This window comes from Myiozetetes cayanensis, unplaced genomic scaffold, assembly GCF_022539395.1.
Source record: "Myiozetetes cayanensis isolate MyiCay16 unplaced genomic scaffold, myiCay2020 scf10, whole genome shotgun sequence".
NCBI lineage: Eukaryota > Metazoa > Chordata > Aves > Passeriformes > Tyrannidae > Myiozetetes > Myiozetetes cayanensis.
In genome coordinates this window covers 8,975,031-9,002,683 of record NW_026086605.1, presented here as the reverse complement: position 1 = coordinate 9,002,683, position 27,653 = coordinate 8,975,031, and the positions used below count along the sequence as shown (strand labels likewise).

The window sequence follows — 27,653 nt, the reverse complement described above, 5'->3', positions numbered from 1 at the left end:
ATTATTATTCAGAAAACTATTTGCTAGGAAATAGTAAAATACAGTAAATGTCTCTATTATAAATGGCCTGGTCAAGCTATGAAAATACTCTCAAGGAGAAGTTGAGAAGGATTGTCCTGAGAATCCTTTTGCTTTGTTTATGCTTGAATAGATCAGCTATTAATTAATATGACTGTAAGCTTGAAGTGTCAGGAACGGGCTTGCACATGCAGTGGCAAAGAGGTGCTTCTGTGCAAAATACTAGTAACAGCTGCTTCCATGGAGGAAAAACCAATACGTTCCTTTAGATTTCTGCCTTTGCTGGCTCCTGGAAAAAGTGCACTTCTTGTGGACATGCGGCTGCCAGCCTGCAGACCTGGCTGGGGTTTGGGCTGGGTGTTTAACTTTGGCTTTGCAGGAAATACAGTACTCATTCACTTCCTAGCCTAAATTAAAACTTCCTGTCTTAGTCCAAAATGACGTCCTCTTGGTCAGCCTCCACTGTCACCCTTGCTGACTGCATTATGGTGATGGTCATAGGTTGCTCTGAAGATCTGAGGTATTTGGGACAGAAAGACATGCGGCAAGACACAGCGGTACACTGAAGAGCATGAAACCTAACTGGACTGATCTGGAGAAAAACTGAAGCAGGAGGGAATGCACTGACTTGCTTGTGGTTTGAGGATAGATCAGCTGTGACATGGTGGGATCACTTCTATGATTACAAGTCTGTGATGGACAGATACAGTCTCTTTAGGAAAGACAGGAAGGGAAGAAAAGCAAGGGGTGTACCTTCTATACAAAGGAGCAGCAGGAAAATATGGAAAGAGGAAATGGGCTGTTGGGAGCTTGTGGATCAAGATTAGAGGACAAGCCAGTAAGGTAACACTGTGATGAGTTTGTTACAGATCATCTGATTAGGGTGACAAAGTCAATCATGTCTTTAACAATTAGAAGTCTCCAGATAACAGTCTACAGGGTTGTCAGGAGAATTTAACCTCCCTGACTTCAGCTGTAAGGATAAGACTGTGGGATACAATAGGTTTAGAAAGTCTATGGACTTTGTTGAGTGAAACTTCTTAACACAGAGGGTGTATGGGCAAAGAAAGGGTGGATGATGGTCTCATGGCTCTGCTTCTCGCAAACAAGGGAGAATTGGACAGGATATGATAATCAAAAGTAGCTTTGGCTGTAGTGATGACAGGAAGCCGTGAGCCTGACAGGAGTGAAGAAGACAAGCAGTGGAGCACAAACCTGAGGCTTCAGGAGAGGAGACTTTAGCATCTGAGTTAGAACATTACAGTCTGAATAGGTAGACAACTAAATGCATAAAAAACTGTTTAGATGACCAAACTCAAATGACATTGGTAAGGGTCTGAACCCCTGTTTGTCAGTGGCAAGCGCAGTACTAAAGGGGTCTATCCTCGGACTTCTTTGACATTTGTATCTATCACCTGGAGGAGGTCTTATCACATTTGCAGATGACATCAAATTGGACACTCCAGTTAACATGCTGTAGGGCAAGGCTGCTGTCCAGTGGGACCTAGAGAGGCTGGAGAAATGGGCCAATAGGAACAGTATGAAATTAAAAAAGAGTAAATGCAAAGTCCTAACTCCTAGTTGTCTCATCTCTGTCCTTGGAGGCTTTTGAAACCTGACAGGACAACCCCCTAAACAAATGGGTCTGAATTCAGAGCTAAAACTTGTTTTGAGCAGGAGGCTGGACTGGAGGTGTCTTCACGTCCCTTCCAACATGAGCGGCTCTGTGATTGCTTGGTATGATCAAATGATCCCATGTTGTTAAACTTGACTGTTTTAAGAAGTTACTACCCCTGTGCTGACTATTGCCATCCATCAGCCAGAACCTCTACAGCTGGAACGCAGCTGGCGCATGTTCATGTTCATAGGCCATTGCAAAACTAATCCCTTTTACCTCATATTGCAACAGACTACAAATGCATACGCAGCTAATTACTGTGTGTCAGTTGAAAGGGCAGTCATTTCTGGCTGAGGGCATGCTTGTGCCTTACAGCTTGCTGGGTTTGTTGCCTACTGCCATCTGCTCTCAGCCAGGGTTCACCCAGAAGATCACCCTTGGTGACACTGTATTGGTGTAAGCCAAATTATTACCATGTTATTACCTCTATCACCGTACCATCCATGAACTCTGCTTAGGGACCAACATCCCAGCAAAAGCACTGAGCAAAGGAAGGCCCTTGCTCCAAAGCACTCACTAGCCCATGTGGGTGCCAGAGGCAACAGGCAGGAGAAAGAGCCCAGGGAACCAGCCAGGCAGTGGTCTGCAATCTCAACCAATGACCTCCATGCTCCGGGTCCTTAAATGCCATGTTGTATTTCTTAGATAGTTGAACATATTGCATCTGGCTAGTGCTTGATGTTTGCCTGTGACCATACATATATAGACACATACACTCAACTCCTTTCCTCTGAAATGAGTGTGTTTTGCAATGGACTACTGCTTTGGTTGGTTTGGAAAACAGAGACATATAAATACAAGTCTGAGGTGATTAGTTTAAAAGTGTCTATTTATAACTAACCATGGATAAATTTGCTGGTTCCTCTTATTTGTTTGTGTTTGGAATATTAAATCCAGTTTGGGGCAACGGCCAGCTATATAGGTGCACATATATCTCCATTGCACAAATAAATCAAACTAAAGCAGCTCAGTTCTTGTAGACTGACATTAGGATAAGTATATCTTAAGAAAGTTCTTATTCAGACTTGGCTTCAGGCAATAAAACGTCATAGATGTATAACTCTAGTGAGTGAAATTTCTAGGGAGCAAATTAGGCTAAAAACATCTTCTAGAGACAGCTAGAAAGGAATCAGACACCACCCGAAAATAAGGCAAGTTATGCAGTAAATGTTTCATTTATTGGATTTCTTCCATTACTATTAGGGTTAAAAGATGTGTTGTCAATAAAAATGGTATATTTATGGAGGGCTCTGAATTTCAGAAGCCTATTTCTTGTCATTCACTCCTATAGTGCTTGATATCACCTCATGATAAAGTGTGAATAATCCCTGCATGAATGCATATTTCTACCCATTAACGATTTTATTATTTGACAGAATTATCTCTAACAAAAGCAAGAGGTAAAGCTGTGGTTTAGGTGCTAAAAGGGAGGTATGTTCCTACTGAGCCATAGCCATGACTTGGGAAGCAGAGCATGGATTGAGAGACATCAGGCTGCGTTAAAAGGTTGAAAAACAATGCACACGGTTTTTTGATACCCAATTTTCCAATGTTTCTCCGTCAAGTGCAGATTGACAGCCCACCCTATTGCTCAAATAACACACTGTGACCTGGTCAGTATGTGCAAAATCTAAAGCCCCAAAGAAATCTAGCAGTAGCACTATGGTTTGGTTGTTTGTTGATATTTTCTCATTTGCTAGCTTTCTTGAATTTTCACGTGTGCTTGTTTCCGTCAATGCAAGTGACTGCAGACAGGAGCCACGGTTTCTGTGTTTTCATGCTGTCATCTTGTCTGCCCTAGAAAAAATTTCCCCTCTGCTAATTCTGGAAGAGCCAGTACTGGTAAGACACTGGGCAGATGTGTTTGCTTCAAGTTATTGGATCCTTTTCAATATTGATTTTTTTTTTCAACATTCAGAGCAGATTTTAAGATCCAAGATTATTTGTAAACATACGGACTCCTTTGAGCTGTAGACTCAAATCCCAGCCTGGTCAACCAAAATCCTTTTATCTTTCAAAAAAAATAATTTGAATTTTACACATTGTAACCTACATTGGGACCTTTTGGAGACGACCACGAAAACAGATGACTCACCCCAAATATGTAAACATTATCCAGGAGATCCAGCTGGCAGTTAGCTGGCCATGTTTCTCCAATAGAGACTTGGGCCTCTGGTGAGACATTAAAGATTCCAAAACATTTTTCATAAAACAGTAAATCTCCTTGGCTGCCCTGGTCAACCTCTTCCCTCTTCAGTTCACTGCAATGTGAACTGGCAGGTGAACCTGACTTTTCCACTGTTCCTGTTCACGAGATGGCAGGATTCTTGGGACCAAAAGTGTTGGGCCAAAGTGTAAAATGGTGACACCATTGCCTGTAACCAAACCCCATCGCTCAGCATTTGGTATATTGTACCAAGTTGTCGGAGTTGCAAAAGCACTCGCACTTCTTCATCTGTGCTAGAGGTCAGCTTTGGCAAAAGAGCCAACATTTCCTGAACTTGGAGCACCTGGCTTTGTCTCATCGGCTGTTACTTAAAATTGGGTATTCAAACAATAAATTAGGTTTCATGCCATGGATTAGCTTGCCTTTTTTTTTTTTTTTTAATATTTTGTTTCTTTCATTGTAAAACAGTATACTTTTTTTTAATTCAAAGTATCACCTGAGAACATACTACTCAACAGGTGCTACTGACCCCTGGAGAGATCTCACTTCCCCTGTCATGAAACAAGACCCGGTACATAATGGGCAATGATACAAATCAGGTGCATAAACTATCCGAAGTGATTTGTACTGCCTTAATTAAACCCTGTTGGTTTAGTAATCATCGCCAATCCTCGGACTTCACAACCCCACTCAGTTTCAGTTTGAAAACAAACCTCCAGAAGTTTCCAACAGCAAGAACTTGATGTTGCCATGAAAACTAGAAAGCAGTTTCCTGGTCCTTCATGGGGCTTCTCTACGACCATTGCAGTGGCAAAACTCCAGGCATGAAAACGTGCCCAGGAAACACCTTCCACATCTCTGGGCCTTCCAGAGCCATTCTTCTACACCCAGGACCACCACGTGGCATTGGGGCAAACAGTGCCAAGCTCCCTTCTACCGACATCTACTCACGTGAGTAACGTTACTTGCATGAGTAGTTCACACGTGTATCACCCTCACAGATAGTCTGCCAGTGATGGTACTTGCACGTATGACGCTCCACAGAATCAGGACCACTTTCTGCAACCAGGTTTGGGCAACAACTGGGTCTGTCTTGCACACATCAACTTTTGATAATGCTTACTAAGTAGTTAGCAACTACAACAGGACTGAAGCAAAAGCGTGCTTGTTTAAGAAGAAATCCATAGCAGATTGTGAAAAGATCTTTGACAAACAAAACAAAACTGTGCAACTGTTTTTGTTCATTTGGATCAAATTATAACACATGGCCCTGCAAAGTAAATAGGAGTCTGTCACATTGGTATTTCTAATCTCATATTGTTCTGGGATATAAAGGCATTTTAAAAATCAAAAAGCAAACAAAAATGGAGAATATTTGTTAAAATGTCACTCTGCAAGGCACTAGTTTGCAAAGACAGTAAGTACATAATCAGGGGCAAATGGGGAGCGTGCATGCCCACAGACAGTTATTTAGTAAAATCTCTGAAAGTAAAAAGCAAGTTAGTCAAAAGACCAGTGGAAAAAGAAACTGTTCAATGCATTTGTACACTGAGTTAACAGTGAAGTATTTCATTAGTCATGTTTTTACTTGGTGTCTTAAAATAATCCCTTTTCTGTCTCCATATTCCCACTTAGACATTGTTCACAGACTTATTTATTTATGAAGTCTGAAGGTTAGTCCCTACCTGCTGAGACTAATTAGCCCTGTTCTTTGTGTCCTATGCAATCCTGTCTGATTAAATGTACACATTTGTTTTACTTCTTTTCATGCTTCCTTTCACTCTACTTCTGCTTTACTGATTAATATTAAAGTTGTAAGTTGCAGTGATTTTTTTATTTCTATTTTGTCTGCATCTTTCCCTTTAGTATGCAAATTTCTATGTGAACTTTTTAATGCCTGAGAATTCGTGTTAGCCTTGTCGATCTCTGTATTATTATTTTTATTATTCTTTTTATAGAAGACAGTTTAGCTGAAACCCCCAAACTCTCTAAATATTGCATGACAAATTGGCTTTGTTTTGGAAACCCTATGTGCTGAATGACCCTTAGCATGAGCAGCAGGTTAGATTTCTAGAGGAATGTTTGGATTATTTAGTACAGCCTGTCCCTTGCTTTCAAACACCATTTCCATTAGGCAATTTACTAATTCCCATTGAAATTACTGTCTTCCCCCCCCTCCAACCCCCCTCCCCTCCTTTTGTTCCTTGCCCATGTTAAAGTTTCCAATTGACTCGTCCATTGTTACAATTTGTCACTGCTGGAAGATCAATTTGTTTCCCCCTTCCCCCTCGCCACATTAGATTCGGGGGAACGGATGCCATTTCTTGCATCCGCATGACTCTGCTCCCCATTTTGTTGCCGTGCAGGCAGAGCCCCGGCCGGTGACTTTCGCAGCCCCGGAGCGGACCGGGCACCCCCCGCACCCCGCGGGGACCCGCGCCCGGACCCCCCCTTCTTGCGGGGACCAGCAGCTTTCACTTTGATTCCCCCCAGCAGCGTGATGTTTACGCCACCACAACTTTTCACTTCTGAAGTCTGGGAGTCCTTGATTCTCCGTCCTGCCATGCTAATTAACTTCTTAGCAGTCACATTCCTTTCCTTTTTTTTTTTTTTTTTTTTTTACATCAAGGACCAGAAAACATTATGCCTTACTATAAGATAATTTGGAAATATCTGATCTTCAGCGAGTGATCTCGCACATTTTCATCCTGCGTGTTATAACCATAATAAATGCAAGGAGCAAGTGCTGCTGGAAGAAAAAAAAAAAAAAAAAGCTTTTACTATATTCTAGTGTTTATTATGATTGGAGTTTCTCACCTCCAACGAGTAGCATGAAAAATGTTAACGGTTTGAAAAAAAACACCCACCCCACCACTCTACCGTCACATGTACCCAAATAATAAGGGCACACACACATCCTTCAGGAGAACCCGGGCTGCGGGGGGATGATATGTTTATTAATGCCCAGAATGTAAAAGTTGGCGCTCCCGGAGCGCGGAGACAGGGACACCCGTTCGGGTGCTTTTCCCCTCGCTCCCCCCCGTCCCGGAGTTCTGGGCTACAGCACAGCGATTTTTTTTTATTTTATTATTATTTTTTCCCTTTTTTCTTTTTTTTTTTTTTTCCACCCCCCACCCCCTTTTGCGTCCCGGCCCCCAGCGGCGCCCCCGCCCCCGGTGCCCTCCCCTCGCGCTCCCGCTCCCATGCCAAAAAGGATCATTGTTAGTTTCCTACTTCCCCCACCCTCCTCCTCCTCCCCCTCCCGCGCCCCAGACCTGTTTATTTATGCAGACGTCACCGGGGAGCCCCCGCCCCCTCCTGCATCTCATTAAGTGCCTGGTGTGTTTCTCGCTCCCTGTCAATAATCCCGGATCCCAGACTTCTCCGTTCCTCCGGATTTCGATCCCCCTTTTTCTATCTGTCAATCAGCGCCGCCTTTGAACTGAAAAGCTCTCAGTCCAACTTCAACTCACTCAAACCCGAGCGGCACAGGCTCCCCATATCCGCGGCGACTGCCCCCCCCGTCACAGCTGACTTCTGGGCTTGGTTTGTTGCATTATTTTTTTTTTTTTTTTACCCCCCTGCAGCCCCCCCCTCCCCACGGTTTATATATTTTTTATTATTATTAATTTTTCCGCGAGTGCGTGCGCGGGTGTGCGTGTGCGCGCAGTGCACGCCGAGCAGCTCCCGGGAAGAAAGAAAGAGAAAATCCCGAAGAAGGAAAGGAAGAAGCCTAAAGTCACTGGTGCAAAGGAGCAAAGAAGAGACATTTCCCTCCCCTCCTCCTCCCTCTTTTCCCCTCCCCAGGAGGAAAGAGAAGGGGAAAAAAAGAAACTTTCACCTTGGACTCTTCTTTTTTTGGTGCAAACTTCCCCCCCCTCCCCTCTTCTTTTTCCTTTTTCCCCCCCATTCCCCTCCTTTTTTTTTTTTTTTCTTCTTTTGTTTTCCCCTTCCCCTTTTTGCAAAATTGCTGCTGGTGGGGTGAGGCAGGAGGAAAATGCCGCAGCTGAACGGCGGTGGAGGGGACGACCTGGGCGCCAACGATGAACTGATCTCTTTCAAAGACGAAGGGGAGCAGGAGGAGAAGATCTCCGAGAACTCCTCGGCGGAGAGGGATTTAGCTGATGTCAAGTCGTCTCTCGTCAATGAATCAGAAACGAATCAAAACAGCTCCTCAGACTCGGAGGTACGGGGGAAGCCCCCCGCGGGGCCGTTTCGGGGCGGCGGGCGGGCGGGCGGGGCGCCGCGCCTGCCGCGCCGGGGCCGGGGGCGCCGCGCCGGGTCCCGCTCCCGCCGGCGACCAACTTTTCTCCGCGGCACCAACTTGTAACGATGCCTTCTGTTTTGTTCTGTTTGTTTCTCTCCTTCCACCTTCTTCCCCGCACCTTTTCCCTTCTCCTTCGCTTTTCATTCCTCCTCTCCTCCTTCTACCCCCCACCCCCAACCCCCCAAAAACACCCTCCCACGCCAACCACCCTGTTCCCCAACTGCCCCACGCCGACCCCGGCTCGCTCCCAGGCGGAGCGGCGGCCCTGCCTCGGTCCGAAACTTTCAGAGATAAATCCCGGGAAAGTTTAGAAGAAGGTGAGTACGCGGGCCCGGCCGGCGCCGCCGCCGCCCGCCCGCCCCGCCGCCCCTCTGCCGGGCGCCCGGCTCCCCTTTTGGGGACACTTGCTAAAAAAAGTTTTCCTTCCCCCTCCCTCCCTTCTTTTCCCCCTGTTGCCCCCTTCCTTCCCCGCTCCCGCTCGTGTCTCCCCGCCATGTTAGCTGCGAAGAGGCAAGATGGAGGGTTGTTTAAGGGCCCACCATACCCGGGTTATCCCTTTATAATGATCCCCGACCTCAGCAGCCCGTATCTGCCCAATGGATCGCTCTCTCCGACGGCGAGAACGGTAAGTCCCTTTTTTTTCCCCCCTCTCTCTTTCCTTTCCCTCCCTTCCCCCCTCCCCACCGGTCCTTCCCCCGGCTCCCGCCGCCGCCGCGCTCCCGGTGCCCCGCTCGTCCCGGCCCTGCCCGCCGCCCCCTCCCCCGCGCCGCAAACTTTCCAAACTCCGCGGGCAGCGGCGGGGGGGTTTGTTTACACTTCGCCACATTATTTTTTTTCTCTTTCCTCTTTTTTTTTCCTTCTCCCTTCGTTTTTTCTTTTTGTTTGTTTGTTTGTTTTTACTTTCAGTTTTGCGGGCAAATTTCTGGAGCCCTCGTAACCTCCCCCTGCGGGGGGTGGGGAGGGAAAAGAAAAGCAAACAAATTCCAAACAACAACTCAAAACAAAAATGGGAATAATTTAAAAAAAAAAAAAACGAGGAGTTGCTTCCTTTTTTTTTTCTCTTTTTCCCTCCCCCCCCTTTTCCCTTCTCTCCCATCCTTGTGGGAGGGGGGCTCATTTTCTCCCCAGCCGAGCCTGCGATCCGCTCTTCCAAACTCCTCGTTTTCCATGGTGATCCGTCGCCTCCTGCCCTCCTCCGTGGCGGCTGGGCCGGCTCCCCCTCCCCTTTCCTCCCCCTTAACCCTCTCCTGCCCTCGCCCGCCCCGGCCTGCGGGAGCGGCGATTTCATTGTGCCCCTTCGGGCCGCGGGTGCCGCGAGTTGAGCCGGGCTCAGCCCGGTCCGGCCGCCCCGATCCGCGCCCCGCGGCGTGCGGGGGCCGAGCGCGGCTGCCCTGCCCGGCGGGCCGGGGCTGTGCCGCGGGGAGCGGCCCCGGGGCGGGGGGAGCCGGGCTCAGGGCACAGGGCTGAGTCCGGAAACAACTCGCCTCGCTTGGCTCTGACAACAACAACAGCGGCGCAAAAAATAATCAGACAAGTCGAGCAAAATTCCTCCTGGAAGTATGCTGGCAGGAAAACAGTTTGCTGAAAGCGTCCGGTTTTTTTGTTGTTGGGTTTTCTGCCGTTTTTTGTTCCCCCCCACCCCCCCTTCTCCTTAGTCGGGGTTCAGTGGCAGGGGTGAAGGTCTGCGTGTCCCTGCAGCTAGAGCGAGGTTTAGCCCAGATCCCAGGAAACTTTGGGCTGTGCTGGTGGGTTTGCAGTCCCAGCTGTTTTCCCGCTCGTAGTGTCACCCACGGTGTGCTCTGCTCTGACATCAGATTTGTTAAGTGTCACTTTTTCTTTTGTCTTAGAAGAGTTTTACGAAATTTTTCATTTTAAACGGTCGAATCCACTGGAACTTCCATACACCACTTACTCCTTTCCCATGGCTTTAGCGTTGCTGTTTTGTTTCTTCTCTGTGTTTCTGAATCTGAAGCGTCCCCACCATCACCATGTGTGTTTATACACTTTTTTTTTTCCTTGTGGTAACACGAGATAGCGATTTACAATAATAGATCTACTGTTGGGTAGATGTTGAAGCCGTACTAATGACTGAGGGCTTGGACAACTTCAGTGTATCAGATCTACAAGTGTTTTAAAGCATTAAAATATTAAACATCGGGTCAGTCTTGTTTTCACTTAGTAAAACGTCAGTAGACACAGATTAGTAAATGCAGAGTGACAGGGAGGTTGTGAGGAAGGTTTTCTGACTTTGCATATATTTAGGGCTGTGTTAGGGTTTTGTTTTGGAAGCTTGTGAGGCTCTTTTTGCGAGGAGGTGATTTCTGGGACAGTAGCAGAGGGGTGACTGCAGTTTGCAATTGTAATGATGGGGAGGGGAATTCAGGGGCTGAATGCATTATTTTTTTTTTTTCTTTTCGATACGGTCACCCACATGTATATGGATAGTGGTGATAAATTCCAAATTCCATAACTACCGGAATCCAGATGGCAAAACAATCTTTGTTACAGATCACTTTGTTATGAATTGTGAAGCTTTGTGTTCCTTTTTTTCCCTCCTTTTTACCTTCAGTGCATTCCACTGTTCTAAGTGCACACTAATAGGAAGCACACCTCTGCTGCCTTTTTCTTAAAGCGTTTTTCTTACAACAGCTACAATTCTTTTTTTCCTTGTTTCCTTTATTACAGATCCTTTTTTGCTTAGCATGTGGAGATAGGATCCTTCAGCAGTTAGCTCTCCTGGAGTATTCTTCCTCCCCTTGCTCCCCCCACAGTTAGAAAAGGCCTCCATAGGAATGTTGGGTTTGTGTGAATTAAAGGTGCTGTACAAAAGCTTACAGGTTGGTTTATTGTTAGTATAGCAGGTGGCCTGCTTGTGTTATCAGATGAATTCTGAAAGGATATTTCCACACTCAATAGGCAATTTTCTTATTTCCACATCCAGGCTCCAGCAACCTTCTCCTATCTTCTTAACCTTATTCTTTCACATTCCGTATGCTTGTTTGTTTGCCTGCCACTTAATTATAGCCAGGAAAAATTAAAGTTGTTTATTTAGGCCTGAGAGCAGAATATTATAAAGATTCAGCGGGATAGCTGTTGTCTGTCACACACTATTTTTAGGTGGATTCTAGTTCTGTGCTGTACCAGCTTTCAATTCCAGATGAACTAGATCTTTCTCTCCCCTTTTTGATTTTATTTTATTTTTAAATACAGGTTGGAAAGGTATAGACGATTCTGCATAATTATGAATTTTATTTTTATTTATGTAGTTTTTCCTGGAGCCATATTTGTTGAGTGTCAGAGCATGCAAGGTAAAGAAGTGATGCAGATATGTAGCAAAATTGTTTTTTTTTTCTTTTGCTGTTGTAGAATCTTAAAAGTCAGTGGGTGTGGTTTTTTTGTTGTGGGTTTTTTTTCCCTGGATTTTTGTTCTTTTTGTTTTATTTGGGATTATTGTGTTTTGTAAATATACCTGTAATTGTCTGTTCAAGAGCAAACTTGTGGGCAGCGTTTTCTCCTTTACTGCTTCAGGAATGTGAAGAATTATGAAGTATCATAAAATCTGTTGATGGTGAATAATCTGTTATCTCAGGGATAATGCTTTAAATACTGCAGACTGTTTCTCAAGCTTGATAGGAATCATTTTATTTCTAAAAGAGATTTTTTGCATGTTAATCTTGCTATTGATAGAATACTGTGGCTTGCTTGTAAGAATAGATGTGTATTAAGTAGAGGTCTAGTCAAATAGTAATGAAGTGACGCATCTGAGAGCGCCAGTTCCATCCCTGCACTTGCAGAGGCAGTGGGGTAGCTGCCTGTTAGCGATAATAAAGGAGATTGTTTTCTTTTCAGAGTTGGAAAATGAATAAATGGTGTACTTAATTTTTAGCCTAAATTTGGAGCTTGGTTAATGCTTTCGGTGAGCAAATAGATGCGTCGTGATTTGAGAAAACCCTGCTGACAGATGCTCTTATTTTTGCTAGTGCTGTTGCATCTTCCTTTCCAGTAAATTGTTGCTGGCTGAGTGAAACTGTAGGGGTAAGCTTGTGTTGGGTTCTGAAGTTTGGTAGTTGGGAATAGCTGTGTTGGACAACAGAGCCCTTGCCTCAATTTTTATGTTTAGAAAGAAACATTTTTTTATTTAATTGGCTCGAAAAATTGATGTTTTCCTTTATCAGACAACGTAATCCTTCCTAATACAAAAGCTGTAGACCCTGGGGTGTGAAGGGTTAATGGTGGTCCTTTTTTTTCCTCCCTCCAATTGTTTTGACAACACTTTTCAAAGTGTGACATTCCAAGCCCTTGCAATACAATGTAATATTACTGTAATTACACAGGTCATTACATTTTAAATAGAGAACAATAAAATGCTTATCGCCCTGAAAAAGAACAGGTGTTCTTGCCCTTCTTTGGTATTTATGCTAATTGTTTTTCATCTCCTTCAGAAATATTTATGGCTGGAGTGTTAAGGTTTCAGTCTCGATGTGACAATATTAATTCTTTACTAATCTTTATGGTTGAGGTTTAATGTCTGCAGTATGGATTATAGTATTAACGTCCACCAACTAGTTTAATAATGTAGATACAACTTAATATGTCAGCACTTTGGTACTTTATGATACAGAGCTATTCAGTGGAGAGTGAATTATTTGCTTTGTTTAAAAAAAAAAAAGGAGTGGACATGCTTTTAATAAAGTTTCTGGACTTGTGTAAAAACAAGCTGTTAAATAAGAACTGATGATCCCGTGGCATAAATCAAATGGAACCTCCATAAAGAAACTTTCCTTATGCTTAATTAGGTAGATTGCTGAATCACTCTGCAATAGCATTAGCATAGCTGGTATACAGTGGCAAACAGACTGTGTTTGTTAACTTACGTTCAGTAAAGAAGCTGATTTATTTTTAATTTTACCCTATTTTCTGTCTCTTCTCTGCCCCCCCCCCCATAAGATTTTATTCTGGAGCAAATGCTGCATTGCTTACTCCATCAGTTTCTCTTTAGGGGGGTATGAAAATTAGTTAGAGAAAAGTTTCATGTTTCTGGGACCTTGCAAAACAATATAATGCAGTACTGTTACTTGAGTGTACAGGATAATTGCAGGACTGCACTTCATTAAAAATAATATTTGCTTTGGAAATCGAACAATTTTAATAGGTGCACCAGTGGCTGATCTGTACTGAAAAAAAATACAGTAGATGCCTTTCCAGGTTTTTTTGAATGCATTCATACAAGGACTGAGGATGTTGATTGGGGTGGTGTGGTTTGTTTTTTCCCTTCTTCCCCTTCGCTTTTTGTTCAAGCAAATATGTGCTGATTTGTCAGCTGAAGATGGAGGGGGGGGTGGGAAGGAGCATGTTGTAGCTTTCATTGGCGCTTGTAAACCAGAATGTAGGTAAAAATGTTTTAAATTTGTCAAGACTTTCATGACTGGGCCCCAAAATCAGATAAAAAATGTGGTGTAGAGAAAAAGGACAGCTGCAGATTTTTAGTGTGGACGTGTGTTTCTGTACCATGACTAAAAACTCCGAGGACCTTTTCCCAGCTGTCTGGGAGTTATGTGGAAGTTGGATTATTGGCAGTTAAGCATGAGACAACCTGGATTTAGCAAATGCTCTCCTACACAGGAAGCAGATGACATTATCCTGGGGGAAGGGAGGAGATCCTTCTCCAGGCACAGCCCCGGGGGGAGACGCCTGCTCCCCCCAGCCTCAGAGCAGCCAAAAATGAGGGCTGGCGATAGGCACATGTAAATGCAACAGCGGTCAGGTTGTCAGTTTGGGTTTTTTTCAGTTTTTTTTTTGGTGAAATGAGACACTTGCCTTGCACATTGGGGCTGTTGTGAGAAGTTTTGCTTTGGAGGGAGTTGTGAGGTTGGGGGGGGAAGTCTAAAGCTGCGTTCCCTGGGTGTCTCCTCAGTCCCATGTCCTGGCAAATATGTAAGTAAGCCTTAAAACTTTGACTTCTAATTGGGCACATTTGTGAAGGAAATGGTTAATTTTACAACCAAAGGCAAACTTGCACCTCGACAGGTCTGCTGAAAGAAATGTGCCACAGTCGTTTGCTGGCAAGCACCGCAGGGTCATAAATCCACGGGGTTTATTTACAGCCTATAACACTTATGAATGTTAAGATATTTGACGCCACGCTGGCCTTATAATATCCAAGGTCCACAGACACTGGCAGTGGGTCAAATTTCTTTCACTAATTATAAGCAATGAGAGATGAAGTGTGGTGCTGGGGGTGTGTGGGGGAGATATGGAAATCCTTTCTCTCCCCACCTAAAAGCATAGAATATTTCTGCTCCTCCTCCCAACCGCTGTTTTATGTTTGTGCCTTCTTTTTTTTTTTTTTTTTACGTATGCTCTGAAGTTTATAATTAACGCTTGCGGTGCTGTACAGGCTGTGCAGTGGGTGATGCAGCCAGGCTGAAGGAGGGAAGTTTAGCACAGCTCAGTGTCCTTTGCAGAGGTCTTAGCAGTAGTATTGTGCAGTATTTCCTAGATACCGACACAAGCAAACATTTAAAGACAGATGACACCTGGAAACGTCCTTTAATTTGCTCACATACCGCTGAGCTGGGGAGGGAAGGCAAAATTACATCAGGCTTTATGCAAAAGGTGGATACTTGGAAATACATGTATTAGACTGTATATGTTTTTGTATATATACATAAACATATATTTGTGTATAAAACAGGGCCTCTTAAAAAGCAACAGAAACCTACGTTAAGGGAAAACATGCATTGAATGAATGAAGATGTTGAGGTTAGAGGCAGTTTTTAGGGGAGAAGCCCTGTGTCCTGCTGGAAGGAACAATGTGGGATCAACGTGTAGGTCAGTGTGGAGGGGAGCAGGGGGGATGTTTGGAGGGTGGTGTTTTGGGAGGGGTTAACTGGGGGGGAGGCACAGCGAGAGCGGGGGCCACTGGAGATTTAATTGGAGGACAAAGGAGGGATGTTGGAGCATGAGGAGAAATTGTAGAAACTTGTGGGGGGGGGGCAGGGGGAAAATGCCAGTGTTTGAACGGATGGTTGGAGGGGAAGCTTGGGATCTGGGGATTGACTCTTAAGTGTCAGGAAAGTCTGGGGCCTGAGAAGAAACAGTGCTTTGCTCAGCAAAGCTCGTTGTTCTCGGCTCATTCCCCATTACACACGCTTTGCTAGAGTGGACAGTCAGATTTGAAGTGCTGCTGTCTTGTCTGTACTCTGTGTGTGTGTGTGTGTTTTAACAAGATAATATGATTACTTAAATATGCCTAGGTATTACTTTTAGCTTTAATTTCTTCTGCAGCTGATTTCAGGTTCCCTGTAGGTTACTGTTGTGCTTGGAGACTAATTTAAGAAAAAAGCAGGGTTATGTGTGTGGTGGAAAGCTGCACTCCTTTGGCCATATGTTTTTCTTCTGCAAGTTGTGTAAAACCTGACTTTTTTAAAAAAGAGGGGCCTGTCAATTCAGCTCTTCCACAAATAGCTGTACAGTTTTGTTGAAGGTTTTATGCATTTCCCTAATCAATGGAGCGCTGTGACTTATTAGCCCCCAGGGACAGATCCGAATCCCCCAGCACAGCGCTGCAAAGCTGGTGTGGTATTGTACCTTTTTAACAGGTTATCAACAAGGATGTTCCTCCCGTTCCCAAGACGCTTCCCCCTCCGGCATCTCCCCCCCCTCTGATTCTTTCCGGCAAAATCTGTTCAGTCTCACGCCTTTGTTTTAGGTTGGCTAAACCCTCGACCCTTATTCTTCGTGGGGTCACGCTCAGGCAACTGGGCAGTGCTGAATGAGTTAAGTCGCTGGCTGAAGTTTGGCTTCATGCAACTAAATTTGAGGCCTGGTAGGCATTAGCAGGGCACAGCACATTTACAGAGCTTAATTAGTACGCGCTGTAATTGTTCATGGTCTGCCAGAAGGAGTAATGTTCAGGAAAAGTGGAGTCGTTCTTCTGCAGTCTTCAGTTTTAAAACGATAAATCACTTGCATATTTGTGCAGTGATTCAAATGGAGCTGAGACCTCTCCATCTCAACATGTGGTAAATTGTAAAGTCAATGAATTGCAGATGTAGGGTACAGCAGATTCTCTAAGAAAATGCGGAATGAATGGGAACGGGTGATGCTATAAATACGGACTGAGAAGATAACTGGATTTCTGCTTGCTGTGCCAATTATGATAAACTAAAGCTAATAGCAATTTTGTTCTAAATGTATTTATTTTAAATTTCTTTAAACCAAATATGGGGGTACCATGTTACTTCACCTAGTGGGGTTTTTATTAATGCTCCAGAACAATGGGTTTCATATGGAAATGCGTGCGATAGCCATATTAATATAAATTAATTCATCGTGGGTAATATTGTAGCTGTTACTGGAGGAGTTTATAGTGATGGGACACTTTAAAGTGTGGCTGCAGCAACTTACAAGAAATGTTGTGGTAGAAGATGCCTTTATATCCTAGTTGAGGGTGGTACTGGGAATGTTATGTATCTCACCATAGCATTTTGTATCTGCCCGTAATTCCTTCCAGCTTCAGAGAGACTTTTTGGGTGCATTAATCCGACAGCCTAGAGCCTATTTTAAAAAAGCAAAACACAAACAAAACTGCTATACAGATTGACATCGTAAATGCTGCGTATTGTTGTGTTTTTTTCTTTTTTTGAATGTGGAGAATGTGTGTCACTCTTACTGCTGTGAAATCTTGTCTTCCTTGGGCTTGGTCCAAGATCCATTGAAGTCAGTGGAAAAAAGGCTTCTATTAATAACGAAGGGCTTTGCATCAGGCCCCGTGTGTCTTGAACCAATGGCCAAGTTCTTCAACAGTGGATAAAGGTATTGAGAAAGCCAAACTCAACTAAATGTGGTGTTGATATGTTGCTTCTCCATGGCCCATCGCTCTTGGGAGGGGAAAAAAAAAGGTTATGTTTCCAATGGTACCTTCTTGAACAAGCTCCTGCTTCTGCAGTATCTGACTTTCCCACAGAAGTGTGGAGCATCTTGGCAGGGTCAGGGTTTGGTCTGAGGGTGTGTTGCGTGTCAATACTGCTTTTCTAATATGAGTAGGTGGATTTGTATGGAAGTTGTAAAAGTTAATGATTGTTCTCTGACTCATAAGCTGCTGGCTTCAACAAGGAAGAAATGATGACAGGAAAATGATAGAAATTATAGGAGCCAAGTAGGCTTTGAGTGGGGAATGGATTTGTGTTGTTTGAAATGCTTGTGCTGCTTGAAGGAAGTGCAAGAAGGGAGAAGATGGGAGGGCAGTTTCTTTTTGTGGTCAGGTGTTCCTTCAGGTATTCAGTTGGGGAGTGAGACTGAATTCAGGAGGGACTCCTGTGTTAAAGGTCCCATAACCATTTTGTTAGTCCTACTGACACAGTTAGTCCTGCTTAATTGTTCTCCCCTCTTGGCAGAACAGGTTTTAGTGCCCTAGGCTCTGTGGGAAATAAAATTGCATGCCTAATGGCTACCAAGTATGAATGAAATGTGCTTGACCAGCATCTATCTCACAGCTTTGTACATCTTTCCAGACTATCTGTGGTGTGAAAGATGCTGTATACAACAGAATCATTCTTTGTTTTTTTAATTCACTAGTGGTGGTGATAGAGCTGAGACATCAAAAAAAAAATCCAAAAGGAAGATGTGGGAAGTAATAGAAGTAGAAAATGCTGGACTGAAAATACTGCATATGGGTATTATGGATGATATGGGGAATATGGAGATATGAGATATGGATGTTGATACAATAGAAACAAATAGTCCTATTTTAAGAAAGGGAAAAATAGAGCAAGAAGAGGTGGGGGCATACCTCTTGGAGCACATCCAAACTCCCATTGGAATCAGTGACTCCTTAAATCATGATCTGGAAAAGTTTGAGGCTATAGGCTTTTCTGTTCTGGAGACAAGCCACTACATTGATTTCTGTTTTTAACTGATGCAAGTATTCAATGAAGGTCCTCTTGGAACTTCTTTAAACCCCAGCCTGAATAATTTTAACTTCATTAAATGAGTGAACTGGTTTGGGAGCATACACAGTAAGAGGTTTGCATTGGTTTAATTAGATTTAAGAGATTTATACAACAAGAACCACTACTCTGACATAGGCAAGGTCTGGAAGTCGGCATATAGATGCTACATTGATCTACACCCAGGCTGAACAGACTGCTATTGAAACTGCTCTATTATAAATGTTTGCCAGTATTAAAGAATCCAGGGGAAGGTATGACCTTGAATGAACACATCAGAAGAATAAGATGGCAATCAGTGTTTCTACCTTTGTTTTCTCTGGGACACTGACAGGAAGGTTTTCTCCCTTTGAAAGGAGTTACAGATTATAGTTGTCTGGAAGTTAAGTTGAGATTTTTATTGTTATTAACCAAATGTCTCAGTTTACTTCAATCCCTCTTAAATTTTCCTGTGGGATTTTTCTTATTCTTAAACTACATGATAAAATGTATACTAAAACATGTCTGTGTCAATAAAAAAAAAAAAAAAGAAAAAGGTACTAACTACTGCACTGGTCACAAAACCGCTGTGTAAAGAATATCCACAGAGCTTATTTTATCTGGATAGCAGCTAAATATCTTTGCAATCCCCAGGGTTATTAAAGGCCAAATGCCTGGTATATGTAGTTAGTTTATTTTCCATTGAATTCTGTTGCTCAACTACAGTACTTGAAAGTGCTTCGTTTTTAATTTCATAAATGTGAAATTAAATTCAATAAATATGACATGAAAAAGTGAAAACTAGAATCTGGGTGTCACCGGGTGTTTGTGAATAGGAACTGGCGTGTTGCTGTGCTGCTGGTGTGCTGGAACGTGGGTATCTGACTGGTTATGTGGTTGTGTGGGCACATCTGTGTACATGCATGTGATGTATATTATTCGTGAACGTATACTTGGTTATCAGGTGTCTATTCAATTTTAATTGACAATATGAGATTCCTGTGGTTGCTCTGTGCACAGATTGCCTTGGGGCTCTACAGGGTTTGTGGGAAGAAAAGCCTTGACAAGTTTCCATTAAGCCTTGAATCAGGCAATTGGAAAAGAGGAGAATGAAAGGAGCTGAAAAGAGGGACAACTTGTTAGTGTTGCATTCTGCGTTTGCAACGAGAAACCTCTTTTAGACAAGAGTGGTTCTCAGGCCAAGAATTTCAAACTCGCAGAGAAACCTGTCCAGAACACAAAAGTTGTTTGAACGGGGTGCAGAATTGTCACAGTAATTAGAGCAATCTCCGTTTACTGAGTGGCAGCCTTTATAAAGGACAGGGGATAAAGGGTTCAAATTCATCTTTCTCTCTCCGATTCAGTTCTGATGAACTGCCTCTGTGTATGTATGTGTATATGAAGGAGTGTGTGTGTGTGTGGCCACATTTTCAGCTACTCATCATTTGATTGCCCTTGTTTTAAAAGAAGAAGGACTTGGGTTTCTTCTTACTGCCTCCAATGACATTTTCAGGCATTTTGCTTTTATTTAGTAAATTTTTTAATTGATGCTATCATTTGATTTACCAAAATAAGAGGATGCTTTGGAGAATGCACTTGTGCTCTGCTGGAGGGGGAACCCCCAGTATTTCTCAATCAGTTTCTGCTCTTATTCAGTCCTGCATCTCTGACTCTCAGGAGCAGTCCCATTATTTTTAAAGAGATTACTTGTGGAAGCAGAAAAGTGAATGAATAAGGCTCAGACCCTTAAAGTTTATCCTCTTGGCACTGCAAGGTCTGTCCAGAACTACTGATCAGCTGGAGTTTTGCCATTGCTCTTATTAGGAGAAGGATCAGGCCCATGGATTACATGAGACTGAGTCTTGTAAGCAAGCCAAATAAAACTGTAAAAATCAGAGTTGTTGCTGTGTGATAAGCAGGAGTGTCTGGAAAACTCGGTCTGGGCTCCTTTTGGTCAGACACTGCACAGAGAAAAATGTGAGTGAATGAGTGAGTGAGCAGTGCGGGTGTTCTTGCCCGAGGAAGAAAATGTGACTGCTGAATTTCCTGTACGCCTTTACTTCTAAAGAAAAGAAAAATACTAAGCTCCTTGAGGTTCTTAAGTAATCAGCCTGGGTGTAATGTTAGTAATTTTGATTCCATTTAAATAACTGTTTAGGTTTGGTGATTGCCTTTTATTTGTTCTCCCCCAAATAATTCAGGATCTCCTCTTTGTAAAGGCTTGGAGGTAACGACCTTGGCTAATTTACTTAATCATTTAGTCAGTGTTATGTTTCTTCACTTCATTCACCATTACATCTGAATGCAGAGAGAGAGAGAGAGAAGCCATTTAGGCTGATGTTGTTGCTCTGTCTTGTGTTTCTCTGTATCACAATGCCTTGAAGACCTGTAGAATGGCTGGTTAGGGGTTTTGTTGGGGCCCTCTGAGTGTTGTATCTCTAATTCGTCCTCCCCTCTTCTCTTCTGGAGGCCTGGGATCACCCAGCATCTGCACTAAAATCATAATATATGGACCAGAGGATAAAGGATGGTCTTGCTGCTGATTACAGATATATTGTTAAAGCAAATAGTCATGGCTGTGAAAATTGTAGCTCAGAGATCTTGTGCAGTTTTTGTACAGATTTTTTTTTTTGTTCATCTCCACCCCATCAATTATTTTCCCTTTAATGATGATGAAGAATTAACTAGATCTTTCCATGTTTTGGCAAAAAGCAGATTTCTTTTTATTTCACAAGGTCGTGCCCTAGCATGAAAAAGCTGTGGAAAAAATACTTGTCTTGGTGTTTGCATTGCAAAAATGCCTGTCAGTGTTCAGCAAGGCACACTTCTGTGTGTGCTTCCTCAGAGCATGTGCTCCTCTAGTTCAGTTGCCTTGTCTGTGAGCATGGTGCATGAACATGGGAGGGCTCTCTGAACGTGGAGAAATCGTCTTGTAGGCACAAGAAGGAGTTGGGAGATGACAGTTTTTCTGGCAGTAGTGCTGAATTGCCTATGCAGTGTTGCAGCATAGAATGGGGTTTGTGTGTTGGGTAGTGTCATGTTCAGGTTGAACAATGTCTCCATTTTTAGATGATGCTATTTTGTCTCAACCATTGATGGTTTACAGACCAGTTGTGGTGTCTGCCGTCCTGAAAGAGTACCCAGTGTGGTACTAACTGTACCAGGACTAGTTGTTGATGAGAATGTACTTGTTGCAAATGATGGACCTCTCCTGAACGTGGCTTTCTCAGTCTTATCCCTTGTGCATTATTTTCTCAGCTGGTAATTAATTTCTTGGTTTGGTAATTTGTCAGTAACTGGCATCTCTTCATTATTGAGTGCTCTGTAGTAATTCTGCATCACTGAGGAGTAATTGCTGGCTGTATAAAGTCACTGATATCAATTTGCCAGATGGATAACCTTTCCTGTTAGACTGTTATGACCAAGTTATCCATCACAACAAAGCCTAACCACATCTGCAGTCCATGTCCTGGTTGTAGCTTGATACAGGGAGAAAGAGGGCTGGAGAAAGCTGATTGGAAGTCAGGGTTGCAAACCAGAGCTCATGACGACAACAGAAAGCTTTTATTTGATTTTACAGCTATGTAAAATCTAGTTCAGCCCAGAAGAGCATCTGTTGAGTTTAGTTGAGGTGGCAGCCCAGAGCAGCCAATCTCTTCTTCCTGTTGTATGGCATCTTCTCAATCCTGCTTTTCTGCCTGGCCCTGTTTCACTTCTCTGCCTCCTGTTGGGGTTGTTTCTTAGTGCAAAAGTGTTTTGGAAGTTCTTCCCTTCCTGGGAGCTGGTGGTGCAAACACAGTCCCAATCCTGCAGATGCTCTGGGTTTGCCATATCAACCCTCTGAAGAGTTGTCCTCAGCCCAGGTGGGTCTGTTTAGGATTTTGGGCTTATAGGATTGTGGCCTAAATTGTGATCCCATGAGGAAGTTCATTGAAGTTTATTTTGGAAACAAAATACTTGGTGAAGCAGGAAGGAGGCTAAAGAGAATACGGAAAAGATGGTGTAAAGGAGAAGCAAGTTTTCATTTATACTTTCTGCTGTTGCTGTGGTTTATTGATCTCAGTAGAAAACCAGCAGTTTTTGGAAATCACTTGAGTTGCCTGTCAGAATTTGCACACACCTAAATACCTTCCTCACCCCTGCTCCTTGAATGTGTTACCTAATGCCACAAGGATTGAGCTGAATTCTCACTTTTTTTTTTTTTTCCCTTCACCTGCTGTTGGAATTGTTTGTTAAATTCCAATTACAGGGCTTGTTCAACACCTGTACAAACCCACAGCTATTGTTAAGGGAATAATTTGAAGACAATGGGGTTAATGCAGGTGTACATAAGTGTAGAATTTGGATTGCAAAGTCTTTTTATTACTCTGTGTGCATAAGAAAGAGAAACAAATTCAGCTTAATTTTCTGATCCCAGATAAAATTTGTAGGACTGGGATTTGAAAGAAGCGTAAATGGGGAGGGGAAGAAATTTCTGAACATGTTCAGACATGGCACTGAGCATGGATGAAATGGAAAGTTAAAAGGAAATAAACACCACACTCCTCTTTTTTCCCTACCTCACCCTCATACCACTTTCATGGAGTCACTTTTCAAGGTATAGCTGCACAAGGGTGGTTGATGATGATGTTGCACGCTTCAGAGTGATCACATCTAAACCCGAATGTTTGCGTGGAACTGAGGTGCTAGGGCTCTGTGGTGGTTTGTGGTGCCAGCAATCACCAACCCCAGTTGCACCCTGATACAATCAGTAAGTTGCATTAGATGTACCTTCACGTGGGTATGCCGTGTTTGGTAGGAGCAAAGTTAAGGGAAGTTGGGCTGTATGGTGCTCAAGATTTCTTTGTTTTTTTGAAAAAAGAAATGTGTAGTCTCCAAAGGTGACCTACTGTCTCATGCCACCAGAGTAACTCTTCTAAGATGTCAAGAACATCACTAAAGCCAAGAAGATGAAGAGCTAGAGCCTGTAGGACATCTCCTTTTGGTATTCTCTTATGGTGATGCAGAGATTTACCATTTTCTTTAACTTCCTGAATATTTAACAAAGGGCCATCTTTCTTTGGGGATAGTTCCAGTAAAGGCTAAAAGAGGTTCAAGCAGAGGGAAAGTGAAGATCCACGTCCTTGCTGTCACAAGTGGTTGTAAATTGAATTGGTTTTTCTTGCAGTTTCATCTTTCTTTGGTTTTGTTCCTACGAAGGGAGTTCCTACAGGCACAGATCAAACTTTCTCTGGTATCTTAAGTACTCTGTGCACTTGGGGTACAATAAACTAATAAGCAGGAATAGTTGTTAGTGATTAGATAAATATTCAGATCAGTTTATCCTCTTGGTGATTTTCCTGTTAGAACTAATCCTGACTGCTACAAATAGTTTGGTATTTGGCATTTCAGTTTATGTAGGAGGAGAGAAAAAGGCTGTTGCCTGTGAAATGGCTCAGAAGTTACTTGCTGTTCTTTTTCAATGAGTAATAACTCAGCTGAGTGGCACGACAGGAGGCTCAGGTATGGGACTGTTTGATCAAGAGAGAAGTTGGTGGTTCCCTGTCTTGGCTGTGCACCAAGAGAACTGTGGGTGTACCTGTGCTCAGAGGAGGACTAGTTATCTTCCAAACACTGTCAGACACATCCTGGAGAAACAATCAGAGTTCTTTACTAAAAGCTAATTTGAAGTTATGGAAAGAAGTATTTCTCACTGATTTGAGGTTGTCTGGAAGGTGGCTAAAAATAGTCTTTCAATGAGGTGTCATGGTTTGAAGCACTAGAGATAACGCATTTTTCTTTTTGGTGGGTGGTGTGACCTTCTCCTGCCAAAGAGTATAGTTGCACTAGGATGATGAATAGTGATTTGTCCTAAAACTTTAAGTAGATTAACCTCTGAATTGCAAACTGTTGAGGTGATCTTATTTATGGCAGGTGATGTAAGTTAGTGGTTATGGTGCTTCTTTGCCTTTGCAGTTGTGTGGATTTCACTGAAACAGATCAAAGACATACGATCCAAGTAGAAGGAGGAAATTTACTTTTAAAAAGTAATTTATTGATTTCTTTTTGTGTGAATGTGTATACACTGGAGTAAGGGAAGATGAATCTGGTATTGTCTTGCTTTTCCTCAGTGCTTACCGATACAGATTGTATTAGTTTTTGCTGTTTGCACCCGTTTCTTTGTTAGTTTGTTAGTAGCATTATGTACCTGCCTTAGAAATTTGTATTGTTCATCCTGTTCCATGCTCTGCACAGTCACTGCAGTGTATGTTGTGTTTAGTTTGTTGGGTAGCAGCTGTAGGGGGTCACCTTGGAGTTCACTGAAGGCCCTTTTTGAGCAACTAAATAACTTCTTTTCCCAAAGGTAGTAAAACTTGTTTCTTTATTGGGAATGATTGAGCAGGCAGGGTGGGCACTGCCTGGCAACTTGTTTTCTCTGATCTTGACAGAGACCCAGAGGTCCAGTATTGGCTGATTCCAATGTGTTCAGGGTGAAAACCAGGGAATGTGGCCCTGGGATGAATGGGCCTGCTGTGCTGAGAAAAGCCAAGGAGCGATGTCCTGTTAGTTGATGAAGCTGGAGGAGCAGTTAACATCTGCTGTTATTTGAGTGCTTTTACAACTTAGTTTGGGTGGGCAGTGTTCCTCCAAGTCCCAGATTTCAGATTTCATTTGTACTTCTGGGCTTGCAAAACCTGACACAGTGGTTCATCCAAGAATTGCAGTAGAAATACTTGGTTTTAATCAAATGAAGACATCAGTGTAGTCATAGGTACCAAAATCTTGGAACAGTTAAAAATGGGAGAGGAACTACATCTAAACTAAAATGAAGCTGCCTTTTGTGTAGTGTTTTGGATGGCTTAACAACTACAATTTATGAAGATAAAATTAGCTACCTTTCAGAGTAATAGTTCATTTTTAACATAAACCTCTCTTTAAGAGCTTCAATAAATGATTGCAGACTTTATACAAGTAGTACTGCAAAACTGTATTTTAAGCCTTGAAAATATTTAAATAGAATTGATTATGAACCAGGAATTTAGTGCAGAAATCTGGAAGAGATTGATAGGAACACTATTAATATCTGATATATATTAAAATAGTATATTAATATATCTATATAACATCAACATTTATAATCTGTAAACATCAATATCTATAATACTAGTATTTTAATGCTGATAATAGGTCATTATATACATATGTGTGTCTACACATATTAAAAATGTGTGTGTATATATATAAGATTTCTTTTTCTGCAAACGAGGTCATGGCAACATTTGAGAATCAAGTATCTGATTATTTTCTAGTCATTTGGGAGGATTTTTTTAAGGGGAGGGCCTGCCTGTCTGTATGTGAGAACAAGCACTGCCATTAGGTGCTGTGGCCTGCAGAGTGGTCACTCATTGTATGAATGTGCTGTGTGGTTTCCTCTAAATCATCTGAAATTAGGCCATTTCAAGACAAGACTTGCAGCACTGCTTGGCCATCTAAAGCCATGGGCATGACTGTGTGACCAGGTAGCGTTGGTTTCCTGGCTCATGGTTGTGAAGGTGTGTGCTTGTGTTGGACAACAGAGACACTTCTGGTATAAGCAGAGATTAGTCCTTACATACACGTTCCTCTGAATTCATGGTAGGCTGGGCTGTGCTCCTCCAAAGCCCACCTTCACCTGTAGTTACCATCAAAATGTGATGCACTGACAGCTGGAACTCTAAAGGCAGGGGTTGAGCTGCTTCATCTGAGACTTGTCATGCACAGAAGCAGGTAAACTGTGGCCTGGTGCTGACCTGTGGGATAATACAGCTGGTGATGACTTGGCCATGTGGGACTGTCTGTGTGATTGCTGAATGTGCCCTGTGCCCAAGTATCCCATGTGGTTATGGTGGTTCACCATGGTTCCTAGGGCAGCAGGGTGATCCTGGCTGGGAAAATCCTGCTCAAGTCTTGGGTATATTCCTTGACATTGTTCCTTGAATAAATGTGGGCCTTTAAGCCAAAGTGCCTGTGCTTTGTCTGTGTCCTGTTCCGAGGGAAGGCTCATGCCCAGGGAGGATCACTCCAGCCCTCAGGAAGGGGACTGCTCTGCAGGCCAAGTTTCAAGCTCAAGTGCCAGTACAGCCACCACCCTTCAAGAGAGAACCTGATGAGCATTTGGGCCCATGATATTTAAATATGCCTCTGGTAATATAATCAGCTGCCACCCACTACTCAGCTTCTAAGCTGATCCTAAAATAACCTTTGGTAGAGTGACACATGTGAAGCTTCCCTCCCCTCCTGTTTAATCTCCCGTACACAGCCCCAGTGTAATGTTTATATGACAGTCATAAGGAAGGCTCTGTAGGTGTATCCAGGCCTTTTATGAGAGCATGACACGACATCAGTTTCTACATTTATCTCCCTGCTCCTTGACGTTCTTGTCTCTGCCATGCTTTCAGTTTTGAAATGAGGAGAAGTGGTGTGGAGCTGTTCTATCTCGTGGATGGGGCATGAGCTTCCACTTTTCCAACTTGCTGAGTGCTCAATGTGCTTTCTGAGGACACATGGTTTGGACTTTCCCTTCTTTCCCTCCCTTCCCCTGCTGATGTTTCACAAGAATAACAAACCATGAAAGGATGTTAATGGCTCCATGCATAGATTATATGTATGTGTATATATAGGCTGTCTGCTTCCTGAGAAGACTTTATTGGCATAAATTTGAAATATTTACAAGTGGCAAATTCATTGGTGAGATTTTGCAGACCAGACTAAAGAGCTCTGAAGGGCATTTATAACACCTTCAGACAACCAGCCTTTTCGTTTACAGCAGAGGGGTTTATATGCATGTGTGTGAATGCATATATATATATATGTATATTTAAAGTGTAGGTATGTGTCAATGCCTTTTTTCTTTCTTTGAAATACAGAAGTAGCATTAATATTTCTGCTACTGCCTGTCCATAAAAAATACAGCAACCCTGGAACGATAGGGAAGCTGTCATGTGACTGCAGTATGGGGATGTCTGCAATTAAGGCCACTTTTGTAAAGTGACATTCCTGGGTGGTCAGCCAGGCCCCCGGGAAGCTCCTGAGGGACTTCTGGTAGTGGTGGGGTTTCTTGTGTGCTTTGCCAGGGTTTGAGGGGCATTTTCCCCTGCTGGATGGTGAAATGCAGCTTCTTGGTAACGCTTGAGACTTGCAGTGCTCACAGAGGGCACACAAGAAATGTTAACTTAAAATTCTTTGTTTTCTTTAGCCAACAGCTTGAGGGGCAAGAGGAGAAGAGGAGGAGAGTGGAAGAGCGGAGAGCGAGAAAATGCCCTTTTGTAGTAGATTGAAACAAAACCCTATCCAAGAAACACTGGTAGTTTGAAAGCAGCTTGGAGGGTTTGCATGTTAGAAGTAGTCCCAGCTGAGAGACATTGCAGAGCAGAGTTCAAGCAAGGAGGCCAAAGGTGCAGCATAAATATAGTTTGTCAGATTGTTGCTGAAATAAATGAACATTATTCCGTGCAATAATCATAACTACTTATATGGCGTAAATACAGTCATTGAGTGATGCCACAAAGTACTTAATGGCTTGTAGTCATTGTACCTTTTGACCTGGAAGGAAAAAGGTGTGATGATCCTGTTCCA

The 27,653-nt window shown here is 43.0% G+C and overlaps 1 protein-coding gene across 1 annotated transcript in view; it reads left to right on the top strand.

Moving 5' to 3' along the window:
* Positions 1–7,200: 7,200 nt before the first annotated feature.
* TCF7L2 (transcription factor 7 like 2) overlaps positions 7,201–27,653 on the top strand; it is a 177,360-nt gene continuing 156,907 nt past the window's right edge. The window contains 4 exon segments of the mRNA XM_050338016.1: positions 7,201–8,049; positions 8,382–8,394; positions 8,397–8,447; positions 8,631–8,755. Coding sequence (XP_050193973.1) covers positions 7,861–8,049; positions 8,382–8,394; positions 8,397–8,447; positions 8,631–8,755 — 378 coding nt within the window. The 5' untranslated portion in view covers positions 7,201–7,860.